This window comes from Lichenostomus cassidix, chromosome 6 (assembly GCF_008360975.1).
Source record: "Lichenostomus cassidix isolate B80296 chromosome 6, HeHo_3.0, whole genome shotgun sequence".
Taxonomy (NCBI): Eukaryota; Metazoa; Chordata; class Aves; order Passeriformes; family Meliphagidae; genus Lichenostomus; species Lichenostomus cassidix.
In genome coordinates, this window is record NC_139487.1 from 28,120,302 (window position 1) to 28,137,990 (window position 17,689).

At 40.3% G+C, this 17,689-nt stretch overlaps 2 protein-coding genes across 3 annotated transcripts in view; both read left to right on the top strand.

The window, feature by feature from the left end:
• The window catches only part of BICC1 (BicC family RNA binding protein 1), a 91,643-nt gene extending 84,686 nt beyond the window's left edge, over positions 1 to 6,957 (top strand). For both annotated transcript variants that reach the window (XM_085064193.1, XM_085064194.1), the window contains 4 exons: positions 504 to 657; positions 2,272 to 2,432; positions 2,878 to 2,977; positions 4,081 to 6,957. In XM_085064193.1, coding sequence (XP_084920319.1) covers positions 504 to 657; positions 2,272 to 2,432; positions 2,878 to 2,977; positions 4,081 to 4,211 — 546 coding nt within the window. In that variant the 3' untranslated portion in view covers positions 4,212 to 6,957. The remainder of the gene's footprint in view (positions 1 to 503; positions 658 to 2,271; positions 2,433 to 2,877; positions 2,978 to 4,080) is intronic.
• A 7,203-nt stretch (positions 6,958 to 14,160) lies between these two features.
• Positions 14,161 to 17,689, top strand: part of PHYHIPL (phytanoyl-CoA 2-hydroxylase interacting protein like) — a 132,329-nt gene continuing 128,800 nt past the window's right edge. The window contains exon 1 of the mRNA XM_085064220.1: positions 14,161 to 14,327. The gene's annotated coding sequence lies outside the window, so the exon portion shown is untranslated. The remainder of the gene's footprint in view (positions 14,328 to 17,689) is intronic.

Genomic DNA, 17,689 nt, shown 5'->3' on the forward strand with positions numbered 1-17,689 from the left:
GTTGATAATCAGTGTTTCACAAGAATATGAAAATCTATTTTAAAAGATCCCAGACAAAACAAGTTCACAAGCCATTGCAGAATTGTTGTTGTAGTATTGTGTGTAAGACTGTTGTCAAGTATTGTGTACTTGATCCACTTATCTTCAGATAAATGTTATGTTCTCTTCCCTGCGAAGGGATGTAGTCAATAGACTGCTTTGTCTAGAATTTGTGTGGGAATTTGATACCATGGAATGTTTTGGAAACAAACTTGGAAATACCGAGCAACTTATTTTGAATCATGGTCTTTAAATAACTCCTGCTTGAAAACTGTAAACTGCATATGTTTTAAGCACACCTGCTGTTTTCATGTCCGGTTTGCAATTGTTTGACTATTGATCAGCTGCCAAAAGAATGTTTGCAAGCATTAAAAGCTGCTTTTTAACTGAGCTGCTTCAAAGAAAGCATTGAGTCACAATGAAACCTCTGTTTTCAGCACACATTTTCTTTCTGTGTTCTGCAGGGTTCATCTATGTCTCTCTCCCGGTCCAGCAGTCGGGAGCACCTGGGAAGTGGCAGTGAATCTGATAACTGGAGAGACAGGAATGGCCTTGGACCCACTGCTCATGATTTTGTCTCCTCAATTGGCAGCCCCAAACGGAAACAAAACAAATCAGGTTCATAAACTCTTACTATGTGATTAAAAGAAAACAGTCATGTTGATGTCAGTATTTATTTTAATATGAATGTGTCCCGACTTCACTAGGGATTTAAATTACTGACACCCCTGTAAAGTAGTTAGCTTTTTTTTACAAATTGAGAAGTGCAAGCTTGTGTAACATATACAAATAATAGCCTGAAAGGAAAACTTCTAAGGACATTTGTTAAATGCCGGACATTCTAGCTGAAACCTCTTTGCTGTCATGGAGTAGGTTTTTCAAGGATACTGAAACCAGACCTGTGTAAAGGTTTATTTCTAGACTGCTCTCATTCTGCTTTGTTACCAGTGCAACAACAGCCAGGGCTTATTGGGCTATTTGCTTATGAGTGAAGTCATGATCTGGGCTGAAACTAAATTTTGAAGCATGATTCTCTTCATGGGGATACAATTTACAAAAAACATGTAGAGACAGGACAAGGGGAATGGCTACAAACTGAAAGAGTGTAGGTTTAGATCAGATATTATGAAAAATTGTCCCTGTGAGGATGGTGAGGCACTGGCACTGCCCAGAGAAGCTGTGGCTGCCCCAGTCCTGGAATTGCCCAAGGCCAGGTTGGATGGGGCTTGGAACAGCCTGGGATAGTGGAAGGTGTCCCTGCCATGGCATGGGGCTTGGAATGAAATGAGCTTTAAAGTCTTTTCCAACCCAGGAAATTCTGTGAAAAGAAGCTTGTCCATGTGTTTGGCATGGCTAGCATGATTTTAAATACTGGTTTCTGGGAACACAGGCTGTCTATTTTATAATTACTTTTTAAACAATGTTTGAAGTTTACAAATTGAAATTTTACTTTAGTTGAACTCTTTTTAACAACTTAATAGATGATTTTCTGAAAGAGTGAAAAGTGGAGGTAGAGAATACTAAGTCCATACTACCTATCTGCTTTATGGGGAAATAAGTACTGTGGCTGTTTTTGTTTTTTGTTGTTATATTTTCTTTTAAAAGTGAATAAAACCTAAATCCCAAATTCAGAGTACCCAGATAATAAAATTTGGACATGGTAAGAAAGGATAGCTCCAATGACAGAAAACATTTGTGGTTTTAAAAAGCACATTAGTTGAGCTGTGAATGGCTGCACATCGTATTCTAAGTACTTGAAGGACTAAAGACATGACCAGTTTATTTGAAATCAATCTATTGATGTTTTCAAGTTCATTAGACAGAAATGAAAGTTCTAGGTTAATTAAAATAAGTAAGGGTTAAAAATGTGTTTACGCATGCATTAGAAGAAAATTAGAAGCATAAATACATTGGCAGTCAAAGAAAATGTTCTATGGCAGCTGTAGCTTTCCCAGAGAATAAAATGTGTGGCTGAAGTATAAAAGAAACAGCGATGAGTTGGCTGGACAAAAGCAGCTATAAGGAAAACAAATACCAGAACTTAATTAACAAATAATTGCTTTATGCTGTTCATTCTCTAAGCCACTGAGAGGCTTTTTTTTTTTTTCCTTGAAAAATAACGATTTTAATACTTGGTAAATTTAAGGGTCTTATATGATCTAGTTGAATATAATGTTGGTGGAAAATTGTGTTCTTCGGTGATGTCTCAAAAGTGCACTTGTTCCCTTTCAGCTGAACACTATCTCAGTAGCAGTAACTACATGGACTGCATTTCCTCGCTGACAGGAAGCAATGGCTGTAACCTCAACAGTTTGTTTAAGGGATCTGATCTGCCTGAGCTCTTCAGCAAACTCGGTTTGGGCAAATACACAGATGTGTTCCAGCAGCAAGAGGTTGGTGTTCCTTCAAGAGGCACCTTGGTGTTGCTGGGGTGCTTTCCAGCAGTAGTTCTGTCTCTTCACCAAAAGCCACTTAGAACTGACTTTGTGACAGGATTTTCATCAGCTGTTCTTTCAAAGCTGGATCATACATCTTACAATTGTGGTAAATACTCAAAATCTCAAGACTCACAAATAAGACTAATTGATTATCTCTGCTTTTCTAGAAAGGATTACTTTTTAATTTCTCCTTCTCTGTCAGAAATGTAGCAAATTGAGCAACTGCGTGAAGAAGCTATTGAAAAGCCATGATTGCTGTTTACATGCAAAGAATAGTTTGGCAGAGTAACTGTAAAATGCAGCAGGGAAAAACATGAAGCTATTCTGAACCACGTTTATTACTTAATACTTTTGTGTAAAGGCTTGTTTTGCATAATTTTCCTATTTCTTTTTACTCTAGATTGATCTGCAGACATTCCTTACTCTTACTGATCAAGATTTGAAAGAGTTGGGAATTACCACTTTTGGTGCCAGAAGAAAAATGCTGCTTGCAATCTCAGGTAAAAAACACAGCATACCATTTATTGATTCTAAGTATTGTTTTAATTCTTCTCACTCCAATTGTGTGTTTATAGCCAACAAAGGAAAAAAGCCTTGGAAAGGCTGAAGTAAGAATCCACAGAGGTAATACAAGCTTACCCCCACCAGAGGTGCTTAAAACCTGGCTTTATAGAGCTTTCACACTGGAATAGTCCTGTTTGTGAAGTTTGATGCCCACAAATTGTGGGTCAAGGAATCTCTGGGATTCCAGGCACTACAGGGTCTGAACAGCACTACATGCCAGTCAGAACTGGCATTTTCAACTTTTTGGTTCCCTGTCCTCCATTTAAATTATTAGCTAGCAGAACAATCATCCTACTGGGGAAAAGTGCCTGGTTTTGGGAGGCTTTCTAGGCTTTTTGTTGGGTTTTTTTTGTTTGTTTTTGAGGGGGGGGTTGGGTTTTTTTTGGTTTTGTTTTTTTTTTGTTCGTTTTTGGTTTGCAAATGTACATAGTTCAGTAGCAGTCATGAAAATCTCTGTGATTTGTATCTAGCACAAAGTTTGTTTACAAGAACAGAAAAGTGGAGAAAAGGAAATATTTTGGATGAGCTATTACTAATACAAGATTAGGGTGCATGTTTAAATGAGAGGTGAGCATCTGGTTTTTTTCTGAGAGTCCTTGTTTAAATATTGCTTCAGCTTTATGTTTAAAATAAAGAATTGTGCATTGAGAAATAATCAAGTTGGTATGAAGCTTTTCTGTCAATCTCAGTCTACATTGCATGGTTGTGCCTCCAGGAATACTTTTAAAAGTTTCAGCTATGTCAGTTTGATCTAAATCAATATTGCCAAAAATTATATACTTCACGCTGTATCAGTGCCAAACAAGAATTGCCCCAGGTAGATGCCTGTGTCCCAGGGAGCCTCTGAGGCTTAACCTGATTCTCTTACTATCCTGTTGAACTGTAAATTGAAGGAGTACCACACAGATATTTTCAGTTCATACCGTATCTATCCAAAATACATTGTTCCTTTAAACAGAGATTTTGCATTTGGTTTAGATCAAAATACTAAAATGAGTTTCTGATGGGAGATTTTTGTGGGTGTGCTTGGCCTCTGCAGAGCTGAACAAAAACCGAAGGAAGCTCTTTGACCCGTCAAACATCCGTGCCTCGTTCCTGGAAGGTGGAGCCAGCGGGAGGCTGCCGCGCCAGTATCACTCGGACATTGCCAGTGTCAGCGGGCGCTGGTAGCAGCAAGCTGAGCTCAGAAGGTCAGCTGCAAAGATGGACATGGCAATCCTGTGGACAGCCTTCACTGCACACCACCCTCTGCACTTTGGGAGTTTGGGTGTCAAGGACCAAAGCGTTTAGTCTGCCCAATACTGTGCCAAAAAAATCAGAGAGAACACATTGTCAGTTGTCTTTTGAAACACCAAACGGGGGTTACGTTTTACTCATGTAGATTGGACAGAATTTGCAATTATAATAATATAGGGTTCTTTGTTTAGTATTTTATTACCTATAACTATAATGTATGCACTGAATTTTTTACTTTGTTGAATGAAGGAAGAATGGAGAGCTGGGATGCCAGAGAGCATAGATTTGGTTTTATCAAGAAGGATTTTTCTGGTACTGCTTAAAATAATTATTGAGGTCTTTCTGCACTTTACATGTTCTGATTTCTTGTCCTGTGGAAATTTCTCTCTTTCATTTCCATATCTATTTTTATATTGGCACTAATCAAATTTTTTCATGTGTTCCTACATTAAGTCACATCTCACTATAATGGTACTAGAAACTTGTTCTTATGCAGATTTTTCCCCCCCTCTCTCTGTCCCCCAGGTAGTTATTTGAAGAGATTGTTCCAAAATCAAGTCACCTGGTATTGGACCAGTCCTATAAAGCTCTTACGAAGCAGTCTAGTGCTGCCTGCAATAATACTCACTGTAACAGATGCAACGAAAGACCAAAATGGACCTTGCAATATTAACCCTTTGCAGTCAACATATTTAACTGCTGCCTCTTATGCTAAAACTGTTTTTAATGGTTGTCTCAAAGCAAAGGGCAATTTTTAGTACCCTGCCACTAAAGGACACTTATTTATATCAGACTTTTATTTTTAGATTCTATACACCTACAGTACGTAACAGATTAAACTGATCTACTGCACATTTATGGTAGAGACCAAAAGGCATTCATCAAACTAGAGCTCTGGGCTGTCAGTTTGATTAAACAGACAACTAATCTAATTTGACAAGACAGCGCTGTTGCCATTTAATAAATGACGCATCTTACATGACTATGCATGCAGCAATAAGTGACCTACATAAAATAGGTGTAATAGCATCTGTTTTGTTCAATCTAGATTTGTGATTGTCAGCTGCAGAAGTGTTTGAAACTCTGGAGATGAACTATTTCTGAAACAAGTTATGTTCAACTGAACGAGTCCATGTTATAAGTGGCTAGAGCTAACTTTTGCATTCTTATACTGTGAAAGTCCGAAAGATTTGGCAATGTTATTCCTCTGTCTTTAAAGATGTTGTGTTATGGGTTTATGAAGGATTTCGATGTAATGAAGGAATCCCTAAAGTGCCTCTTTTTGCAATGCAATGTGTAGTTTCCAAGCATTAACTGAAAAGCATTCCCATGAGAAATTGTGCATTACCTTACCTCTACTGTAATGTATTATTTATGTTCAGTGTACAAAGCCTTTTGAGATGGACATAAACCACTGTCACGTGCTCTTAGCAGAAGGCATTAGAATAACATTTACAGTAGTTGGGGTTTATACGAAAATGGGTGAGAGAGTTTTGACACTTTCCATGGATAATTCTTTCTTTTAAGGTGAGAATGCAAAATGATGTATGGAGAAATTTGCACACACAAAGGGAATTTAAAGAGACTATTACTTGAGGGCATAGATGATCAAGCAATAATATAAAGTCTTGTGGTTAGCTAAAAATTGCTGCTCAGTGCTCATTTCAGCCATATCTACTTAATGGTGTATAACTGGGTGACTTCCCCTGTAGATCAAGTAGCAGCTTCGTCTGGTTTAAAAATGGTACTGCAGCTGTGATTGGCTAAAACTGTATCTGGTACTTATACAGTCCTTCACACCGAGTTAGTGTGTCAATATCAGAGTCAATATCCATGTGTCTGAGAGATTTGTGGGTATGTGTATCACACAGGCAAGAGCAACCTCATGGAAACCCTCTTGGAAGCCACAGCTTCTCATTCTAAAATGATTTACACTTGTGCTTACTTCTAAGCATGCAGATAGTTCCATTCACACGGACTGTTTACATGCTTACAGATAAGGTGTCATTTACACGTTTGCATTTGCAAGCCCAGTGCTTGCAAATCAAATTGTATTCAGGCTTGTTATTTTATAAAATACTTTTAATGAAATAAATGTTCAGCAACACTTTATACAGAATTTTCTGCAACCCCTTCCTGCTTATTTTGCCTTAACTTAAAAGCCTCAGAAAGCTTTACACTCAGATTTTTAGTCTTTTGTAAGTAGATGCTATATATCCAGACGGTACTATACTCAGAAACTGGTTTTATTACAGTATTAAGTTGATGTGGTCTTTTGCTGAGCAGTGCTAATTTCATCTACACCAAAGTGAAGAATTTCTCATGAACAACATTATTTTTCAGTAGGGCTTCACATAAAAAAAAAAGAACACACTGGAAGTAAAAAAAATTCTCACTTATTTTGATTCCACAAAGGGAATATAACAGTACAGCATATCGTATTGTTAGTGTTACATTATGCACAATATTTGACTTGCTACATAAAATGTTAGTTTTAAATCTGTGCCTTAATAGTGACCAGTTATCTGTAAATATAGAGCAGATACAGATTGTATTTTTGTGGGTTGTGTCCTTTTAGTGATTTTTAAAGAAAAAAATAAGTTGAAATTAAAACATAAAAAATGGAAATTTTCAAAACTAATCAGTGTTGCATAAAATAAATTTATATAACTCCCTTGTATTCTGATTGGTTGATGAAGTATTTTTATATAGACCCAGTTCCAGGGATGCTTGCTTGTTAATAAAATATAAAAAGAAGTATTTGATACAATTGCAACATGTTTCTTTCACATACTAATGTTTCATGTGTTTTACTATTATTTTTATATCACATATAGTGTCTTTGTGTGCCTTGTACGTGAGAATGCTTTTTTGAAGTACCTCTCCTTAATATGAGTTAAATTATGACAGGTTGTATGCATAGCAGGTTTTAGTGGTTTGGCTCACAAGTTCTATTCTTTCTTTGGTCTTCCTATTTGAATGACTATTTGTGTTTTGATCAGGTCAGCAGGAGAGAGTTGAGTGTGTTTTTTCATGATGGTCATTGTACTGTCACTTCCAGTGTAGAAGGCGGGGGGGGGGGATAAGGGAATTCTTTTTTTGGGCTGCTGGGATGTGACCAGTCAGCCTGGCAAGAGGCACAGCTGTCACCCTGAGGTGATGTGCACACAACACACACAGTCTTGTCTTTTTGCTCCACAGGTGCTGCTGTGGGTTCAGTGTTGCTCTGCCTCGCTCAGTGCTTTCAGGCATCTCGTTATCCCAGCCTAACGTGGTCTCTTTGGTCACTGTTTCATAGACTCAGCTCTCCACTTCAGTGCCTGTTCCTGGCTCACTGACCTTGCAAATATCTGTGAGTTGTTCTTCTGAATGCCTGCTGAGAATTGCAGGTGTGGGAACAAGTCTGTGAAGGGAGTAGATCAACAAACTGTTCTGCTGAGGACAGCTGAAGGGTGTGGCGCTGAGCACCAATTTACCAGACATTGACATAAATTAAGTGGAAATTTAGGGGCAGGTGGGCTTGCAAACTGCACGGTGTTTCTGCTGTCTGACCAATAGTGAGCTACTGAGGTCTGAAGCAAGGTAGTTTCCTTTGTAGCCCATTTATTTGGGGATATTGCTTCTGGTGGCTTCAGTCAGCAGAGTGTAAAGCTGGTGTGGGACAGGGGAGGAGGTGATGGAGCATCAGAGCTTGTTGGCTGCTCTCCTGCTGCTGCAAGAAGTGTTCCCAGCAGCTGGCATGGCACAGCATCTCCAGGATTGCTCCCTGAACAAACTGGGCATGTCCCTCTCTGCTTCCAGTCACTGGAATAAAACTGGTGTTTCTCAGTCTGAACAAAAAGTTGTGTTCTAAGAAATGTTGCCAATACACAGCAGAAAATAGATGGAGTCTCCAAGCTCTGTAAGGATTAAAAGTGAGGCATCTCTCTTTACTGTTGGACCCCACTCCAATCAAACGGTTGCTGGAGGACACTTATTTGTCCAAAGTCCTACAAAACATGGTTGCACAAGTTTTATGGGTATTGTTTTAAGCTGGTCAGTAAAGATGTGATGTGCAGGGGTGTTCAGAAACTTGTGCTTGTACTGTGAAGTAAGCCAGGAAGTGTTTGATTGCAGACAAGTCTGGATGCTGTTGGAACTACATTTTATCCTTGAAGAACCAGCTTGCTTTGCATCGCAGAGATTTGAATAGAAGGAATTTTTGATTTTATTTGGAGTTGCTGCAAAGTTTTTGAGGATTTCAGAAGATGCAAAACCTAGTGAATTTGTAGAAAAATTTGCAATATGCATGGTTGGTGTCTGCAATATTTTTGACAGCTTCTGTGAAAGTGGTGAGCTGTAAGGACATTCAAGCAGGTAGAGGGAGGTATTTTAGAATAATTAAAGATAAAAGAGCTCTGCTTTTGAATTAGGTGTAGTTGTGAATGAGGAATGTCTTGTAATCTGAAAAGCACACAATAAACTTTGGTATAAAATTCCTTTATTTTCTTTTGGGTTAAGACACTATCTGAAGCAGAAATAATAAGTCAGAAATTACAAAAGGCTTTTTGTAGATGATGTGCTAAGGAAAATTTGAGTTTTATCTTTGCTTCCTGTGCTACAGATGTACTTTTTTATAGTGTTTATAATTCTAATAATTTAGATTATTTCTTGAGTTAATAAAGCAAACTTTAAAAATTAAAGTAGTAGAACACTCATACTTGCCAATTTTGAATATTGACACAGCTATTAGGAGGAGCTAAAGGTTAATAAAGATGATTTTTTTCCTCTCACTTTGAAGAAAGTATACTATTAAAGACAGACTCAAACAGTGTAGAGTGTTTTGTGTGTTAGTCAGAGCATCATCTAGTGTCAAATTTCCCCACTCTTCTAAGGAGTAAGATTTGGGGAATATTTTCTCTGAGAAATGCAGAGTGATTCCAGATGTTGATGAAAATATGAAGAAAGATGAATACATTGTGATGGAAATTACCCAGTTTGTGCCAAAACTCTGTTGCAACTTCATGTAAACTAACAGATGGAAAAAGCAAAACATAATATGAGAAAAAAAAAAACCCCAGAATAATTATATAATGAAGTAAAAATTTGTCACTCCTAACAATGGGTGATGAATGTTTTAAGAAATAATGTTGCTACTAGTTTAATAATCCTAGGACCATAAACTGATATGGATGTTGCTACACCTTTTTTCTATGATGAACACCCCAGTTTGTCACCCAGGAAGGACAGAAGAGTTGAAGAGGCCTGAAATGCACATGGCAATAGCTTATGGTCCCTAAACTAAAGCCATCCCTGGGAACTGCAGTCTAATGCTGTGTATATACAATATAGAAGTGAAGAGAATGTGCATTTTTTTGAGATTGAGAACATAAGAAACCTTCTGAAGACAGTAAATCTTGCTGTATGTTACACATGAATATACTAAGGGAAAATAAAATGGAACCCAAGGATAATTTCCTTTTGCTTTAAAGTGGACCCAGACTTCAGATACAGCAAAATATTCACACCCATTTCCTTTAGCAGGAGTTTTTCCACCATGCAGCTGAACAGCGTTATGGTTCCTCAAAAGTATGCTGCTGTTTTCATGCTGATGCTTACCTCAGAGACAAGTTGCTAACGCATGGTGCCAAAGAAATCCTCACTCTGAAGTAACTTGAATAAGCACCAGGTGCTTAGGAGTGACAGTTCAGTACTAAGAATGCTGATTCTTCCAATTCTACAAATCCCTTCATGTAGCCCAGCATCTAGAAATCAGTACAAACAAAGCTGACATGGTGAAGTTAAATTGCTGACAGATTTGAATCTTTCTTGGAAACTGGATGGGCAGCAACTAGGTAACTAATCCCTGTGGGGCAAGAGATATTTTGATGCAACTATATTAAAATTAGTTTTGTGCCAGCAGTGTTTCTCTTTGAACCAAATGGTGACGATAGCCAGCAAACTGGAATGCTGAAGGCATCTGTCACGGGGGAAGGCTCCTCCTGAGCGTGCCTCCAGCACTGGTTATCTTCCATCTTCACTGAAAGTGGTTGCAGATGCTCTGCTGTTGACTCAGTGCTTTCTTTCCATTATGCTTTTGGACTCCAAATGCTAAGAAAGGGCAAATTTTAAATTTTGCATGCAGCTTGATGAGCTTTTTGCTTGCACAAGCATAACGTTTTCTTCTTTTCCTAGGAGTGATTAATGTGGACAGTATCCAGAACCACTGCAGTGGATGAGAGCTTTGAAAGATTTTTTTTTTGAAGGGATTTAAGAGTAATGACTGGAGACTGGAAATAACACTTCTGGCACTGCTGCCTTTCCTGGCTGCTGGTGGTGTCTGCTCACCTCTCCTAGATGTTGGCTCTCCCATGCTTGGCTCAAGCTTCTGTTCTCTTCTGATCAGCACTCAAGTTTCAAACAAGTACTTTTGGGAAGTTTGAGGCATTTTAAATTTTCAGACAGACTAGTGTTGGACTAGTTTTTGTGTTGGACTTTAAAACCGTGCTGGTGAGGGTTCAGGTGCTAATGGTCATCCTTGGCCAGTGTGAGACATTAAATTTGTAAGCACAACATAAACAGTACATTGTGGTTACAAGGCTGGTTTAGATGAGAGCATAATTTCTTTAGGTGGCCAGTTGTTTCTGAAGATTAAGTGAAGAAAATCTTGGTTTGCTTGGTTGGTTCATTCCATGTAAGCATTCACAGAAAGCAGCATCCTTTTGCCTGGTGTTCTTTTGACAGTTTAAAAGTGATTTTGCAAAGTTACTCCACAGGGCCATTCCCTTAACAGCTAATAAATGCACAGTTATTCATAGATTCTTTGATGTCCATCCACTTTAACATTAGTTATTGGAGTACAACAGCACATTTCTTCCTTGCTTCCCACTTGTCTGTAATTTTTCTGCCGAGGCTAATGCATCCATGTTCTTCAGTTGCATTTGGTGTGTGGCTATTCTGTGCCCTGGCTCTGCTGCAGAGACAAGGTCATGAAACCCCCAAACAGATTTGCTTCTGATCTAGCTCCTACTGCATCTTCTCACTGGGTAAACACATGAGGAAGTAGGAAAGCATTTCTGAACTGAGCAGATGTGTTGGTCTCTTGGAAGCTTTGAAACCCAGTATTTTCAAGTCCTCCTTAATCTTTGTGATGAATTTTGAAGCTTCAAGATGTTTTACATCTGGTTCTGTTTGTCAAATTCCTTTCAAGTGTTCAGTTTTTTGTGATTATACCATCTGTGATAAAATGGGCATTAAATCAAATACTACATGAAGATGCATTGTCTGTTCAAAGCAGTACTAGAAATGGAATATTTTGTATTTTGTATCCTTGGTTTATTTTGGGTTTAAGTAAAATTTTATAGATGTTTCAGAATTTGTGTTTATATATGAAACTCCAGAATGTTATGACAAAGAATCACAGCGACTCTGTCCCTTCCACCTCCCTTCCCCAAACAGATAAGTCAGTGTTTTCATTTTAAAGCATTTCTTAATCTAATTGAGATTTTCCAAGCTCACAAAATTTGGCAGAAGACAAATCAAGTTTTTTATGGTTCCTGTAGGCAAATCACTTTCTGATGAACACTCTAGTGTGTCTTCATGTGCTATTCAACATGGGAGGTGTGCAGAAATATCAAAAAGATGTTGAAAGGCTTCTTGCTTGACCTCTTAACTCTTGACCAGGTCGACTCTTCCTTTGGCTTGAATCTGGTGAAATTGTTCTGTGTTTAAGCACAGAAAAGAAATCCGTAGTAGAGCAATACTTCTTTCCGCTGTGCATGCTGTGACCTTGCCTGAATTTTTTGAAAACAAGTTCTCCAGGCTTCTAGACCTGATAATATGTTGCATGAAATGTCTAGTTGCTACATGTTCACCTGCTCAGAAATGAGAAGCTTTGCGCTCCATGGTAAACTGGCTCTTAATTTGTGTACCCAAGGGAACCAGTTATTTCATGTGTTTCATGCTCAAGTATGAAAGGGCAGCACTCCAAAATAGTAGAAATTTTCAGGCCTGCCTTTTCCCATAAAAGCTGTCTCTTGCTATGCTGCTTTGGTGCAAGTGGAGTTCTTTCAGTTCCTGGAAAGTGGAGTGCCCTGAATTTGTCACAAGTGTTATGGTTTGTCTCTTACCATAGCTACCCGAGCTACCTAAGTCTCCATCAGAGTGAGTTTTACTCCATGGGGACCCATAACTGAACCCAGTAGTGGCAAATGCTTTCTTAATGGTTTTTTTCCTTTTGCAGCATTCACTACTTTCATTATGTAATAATCCTAATGAAGAATTGAACCAGCAGGATTTCTTATTATTTGGAGGTGTAATATTGCTATGTTATAGACAATAAGGAGTTGGATGGTAAAAAGTTAACACAAACAAGTATTAGGAAAACTGTGGATGACAGTCTCCATATTTGACTTTGGGAAGAGTTGCTGCAACAGGTCTTTGAGGAACAGAAAATATTGCAAACCTTTGGCATTGCTTATTAGATGGAGTGGTAATGATAAATGAATCGGGGAGGAAACTGGCTGTGTGGTGCCCCTTTTAGAAAACATCACCAAATCACTGCTCTGAAGAGGGAGGTAATGTTTCAGTAATGTTTTTAATATCTGTTCATTAAGTACTAAGCCTGTTTTTTATACACATGGGTTCATGTCTATTGAGGAAATGTTGGAAAGTTTTTAATTAATGATGACAACAAAAATCCCCTCTCTTCCCTTTCAGTGATTTGTCAAGCTTCAGCAGGGATTGGAATGGACAGTTTTTCTTCTAGGCACAAAGTCTAACCTTACTGTAAATGTAGCTAAAGTCAGAATCTGTTTCAATCCAGTTCTGAATATTTGTCATTTAAATTAAATTACATAATACCTTGGATTTCCCCAAGGAGATACTTAGGTTGCAGTCGAGTCATGCTTTGATTGCTGTCCCTGCAGGTTGGCTAGATGGGGTTTCACACCTGGTTTTGGGTCACTGAAACCCATTTTCTATCCTTTCCATGGGCTGCCTGGTTGGCTGGTTTACCTTCCCTCTCACTATCCCCTTTGCAGGATTTCCAGATGATCCACCCACGTCCCAGCCCCAGGATGTGTCCCACAGGACACTGCTCGTACAGGGTGCATTGCTGTGGCCAAGCTGGGGTGGGCCAGCTCTGGCCAAGTGCCAGGTGCCACCTCAGCAGGGCAGGGCCACATGGGGGGACAGCTGCTGGGGGGACAGCTGCTGGGGTGGCAGTAAGGACAGGGAAAGCCCTCACTGAGTACTGTCACAGGAGAATCAACTCCACCTGGGGAAAATTAATTTCATTTCTTGACAATTATAATACACTTGGGTGGTGAGAAACAAAGGGAAATGGACTCTGTTGCCACCTGTTTGTGCCCCTCGGCCTGCCTTTGCCCACCACCCTGGTGCCCAGCAGCGTTTTCCCGCCTCAGCCCCTGAGGGGCTCAGAGGGCGGTGGGAGCTGGCCGGAACTGGCCAGAACTAGCTGGAACCAGCCAGAACCGGCTGGAACTGGCCAGAACCAGCGGTGAGCCACCTCAGCAGCCCCCACTCCCCTCACACGGCCACTCAGCCCTGCTGCTGCCCCAAACCCCTCCTTGGCCTGGCCGAAGTGGGTTCAGAAGCAGCCCTGGACGGCTCGGGCACAGCAGACACGGGCAGCGGTCAGTCTGTGGCCTTCAGGCACAGAGAGCCAGCAGCTGGGGCTGCCTGTCCCCTCACACCTGCAGGCCGGGGAGCTGAGCACACACAGGTGAGCATGTCCAGCCGCCATTTGGAGCTGAGGTGAGCCTGAGGGGCTCCTGGGGAGCTGCCCAGCTGGGGACAATTGCTGGTGACGAGCTGCTGCTGGGTGCAGGTGGGGCCATTCTGGTGATGAGCTGCCCTCAAACCCTTCCTTCCCTGGGCAGGATGGGCCTCCTCAGCACGCTGGTTTGGGCTTGTGGACGCTGTGGGAAGCAGCTGACTCCATTGCCACGAACTGCTGCCTGAGTCACCCGGAAAAGGAGAGTGCTGGCCCTGGTGAGCTGAGGGATGAGGCGAAGCAGGAGGAGCAGTGCCCGGGGAGCACCCACAAAGGTAAGTCCTCTCTTAAAATTGTGTAGAACAAACAGGCTGATTGTAAAGCTGTATGTCACCAGGCAGCATGGTCCCCCTGTGCTGTCTGCTGTACCCATGATGAGGTGTTTCATATCAGGGGTTTGGGTCTGCTGTGCCTCAGCAATGCGTTGTCCCTGTCCTGCGTCATCCTGAAAGCCTTTAGTGTTTGACTTTGTGGCTGAGTATTTGCCTGTGTTTGGGACCCAGAGGGACTGTAGAGGATATTTAGGTCTCCAAATGCTTGATTTTCTTTACAAAAAAGCTTTAAAATGCTTAGTTGTAGCCAGGTGTATTTTGAATCACATATCTAGCCTCACGCAAGGCTTGGTTTGTCAGCCTGAATGCAAATTCACGAAATCCAAGAGCACCCTGAGGAGGGTGCCCTGCACTGCTGCATGCTCAGTCTCCAGTTCTGCGTGCTGCCTGGGCAGAGGCAGGGTGCGTTTGTGTAGGATATTCTGTGGTTTTAAATCACATTCCAGTGTGATAACTTGTGTGACGAATTTAGGGCTTGGCTTTGGGAGAGAATCAATCATGTGTTGTTCACACAGGTCAAAAGTCATCCAAATTATAGTTTTAAAAAGTGGTTTTGTAAGAAATAGGTTTGGGGTAGGCTGTTGAATATATTTAGTTATTTGCTAGCTGTGTAAGTCTGACCTTGCATCTTTATCCTTTAATCTGTGCTGATTTGTTATGTTCTCATGAATACAAAAGCAATCAGAAGAAAGTCATGATTCAAATTGACACCGCTCTGGAACATCTGCTAAAGGAATCGCTTTTTATTTAGTCACCGATATTTTTGTAAGGCATGGGAGGAAAGGCAATAGCAGATGGCAGAAATTTCCAGCACCATGCAGTGTGACATGTAAGCAGAGCTTTCCCAGCACCCCTGCTGCGGCAGCAGATGGGGGATTGGCAAATCGGGAGGACTCCAGTGCTTCGAGAGACGAGCTCTGCCGGCTGAGCGGGGCTGGCAGAGCCGAGCGCGCTGAGGCAGCCAGGGCGGAGGGAAGGGTGGCAAATGCCGAGGGAGGGGATGCCAGAGGCACCGCAAGTATGTAGCAAAACTCCTAATGATGCTTTGAGGTTTTCCTCGCTCTAGACCTTTTATGGCTTTTTCCAAGGCAAGGTACCAGAATTGTGGCTTTCCCCCAGCCTGTGCCTGGCGCACACACACACGCAGAGGTGGGCATTTCTGCGTTTTGTAAACCTCTGCAAAACATTCGGAATCTTCATAACCATGTTTTTCCTGAGACAAGACAAACTTAAATATGTTAGGCCATCATTAAGATGATTGCTGTCACCTGCATTTGCTATCAGGTGTTTAAAATAATGCCTAATTGTGCTAGCGAAGGAACCTTTCTCTGTTACAACTTTGATTTTTCAGAGCTGGTAGAAAATGAGTTTTATGAAGGTGTATAGGTTACTTGTTATTTTACACCATGCATCATCAACCCTGTTATGTTTTCTTGCAGCCTATTTTCATTCAACCTATCCAAAATGATAAGATTTTACCACTCTTCTTAAGCAAACTCTGTAGAGCTGATACTTGAAATGGCCCTTCCAATGGTCAGATTAGTACGTACAAATATTTGCTTTTTAGGTTTGTGTTGATGAGGTTGTTTAATTTAGGCACCTTAAAATTTAGGGACTTCACATTTGCTCTGGTGTGGTGCAATGAGAAATGCACATCCACTGTGTTGTTAGACTGCTATATGGGAGGCTAAAGAGTTCCTGGAGTCAAAGAGGAGCACAATGAAAATTGCAGCTCATATTTGGGTCAGAAGCAATAAAAGAAACCTCCTTGCAAGTGTCACTGATTAATCATTAAAGCGAAAGATTTTTCTTCCTTTGCGTGTAAAGCTACAGTATGTTAAAATTATACTTAGTGGGTTAGTACAACGCACTGAGATCTAGCTGAAGCTTTGTCTGAGGACAGTGACCTGTGAATTGTATTTTTAAATCTGTCACTGAGCTTTCAGGTAGCCAGGGGCACTGTCTGACTCGTCAGGAATCATGAAGCAGCTGTATTTTGAGTCTGGAAACCTGCTGGTAACAGCCTCCCAAACAACATCCTTTTATAATGAAATTATAAACTTCATTAGGTCAATATAGCTACATATACTAAAGAATTTAAAATCTACTTTTACAAGACTACGTAAAAACATCAAATGCTTAAAACTAGTAAAGACTGAGGAAAATAATCTAGTACTTATTAAACTTTCTTTCATCCTATGAATTAGGTAGCTGAAGTAGGTCAGTATTGTTGACTATTACTCTCTTACTTTTTAACCAAAGAGAAGTTAAACATTTTCACAGCTTAGACATTTCTGTACTAAATAACTCTGAAATTTATATGGCTTGTGGAATTTCATTAACAGCTGCTTCATTTTTTGTACTTGAGCACATGATTTCTGGAACTTCAGGAAAGCAGGTAAAAGACTTGAGATGAGGTTAGGAAGCCACTAACTAATGTTTTATTTCTGTGAGTATTGCATTGTGTTCTAAATAACTTTAGCTTTGGTCACAGGAAGAAATCACAAGGAGTTGTTGGTGCTGTTCTATTTATCCCTACTCTTCTCAGTGCTGAATATTTAATCAAATGTAGTACAGAGGATGGGAGATTGTGTACATCTTCTGTTGTTTGCTTAGAAGCTTAAGGTAGATTAAGTGTTTTGATAAAAGCTGATTGCAAGAGTTAAAAAAGCGTGTGTGGACTTTGTTTTTGTTATGTGTTAAAGCACAGAAAGGCATTGTTTGCTTGTGTGAATGTGGGACTTTGATGCAGGTTTCTGCAATGTGCTACTTTTTAATTTGTTTTAAATTTAAAAGATTAGCTGATCATCTTTAGAAGACCTGAATTTGCAAAGAGGAAGATCTTCCTGACAAGACATGAGAAACCTATTTATGCTCCCAAGCAATACAAAGAGGAAAGATAAGACTTTTATAACTGCAACGTACTGCACAAATATGCGCTATTTCATTTAAAGTAATTTTATTTTAGTACATACAGCTGTATGTACTGAAGGAAAGCAACTTTGTCAAGCCCTGCTTTGTGGAAGCAGGCAGTGGCATACCTGGGAATGGCTGCACTGGGGTAGGTCAAGGTCCAGCTGGTCCAGGACTGTGCTGCCAAGAGCCACAAATATCCCCTAGGATTTCCTCTTGGCTCCAGTAGATTACTCAGAGGCTTCCACACAGCAGGATTAGCTTTCATTTTGATAGTTATGTTAGAACATGGAAAAAAGATCCACCATTTGATTTTCTAAATGCCTTTTTTATACTGAGTGCATGTGAGGTGAACACTGTCTGAGTGCCTGCCTGGGGCAGCCCAATGACCC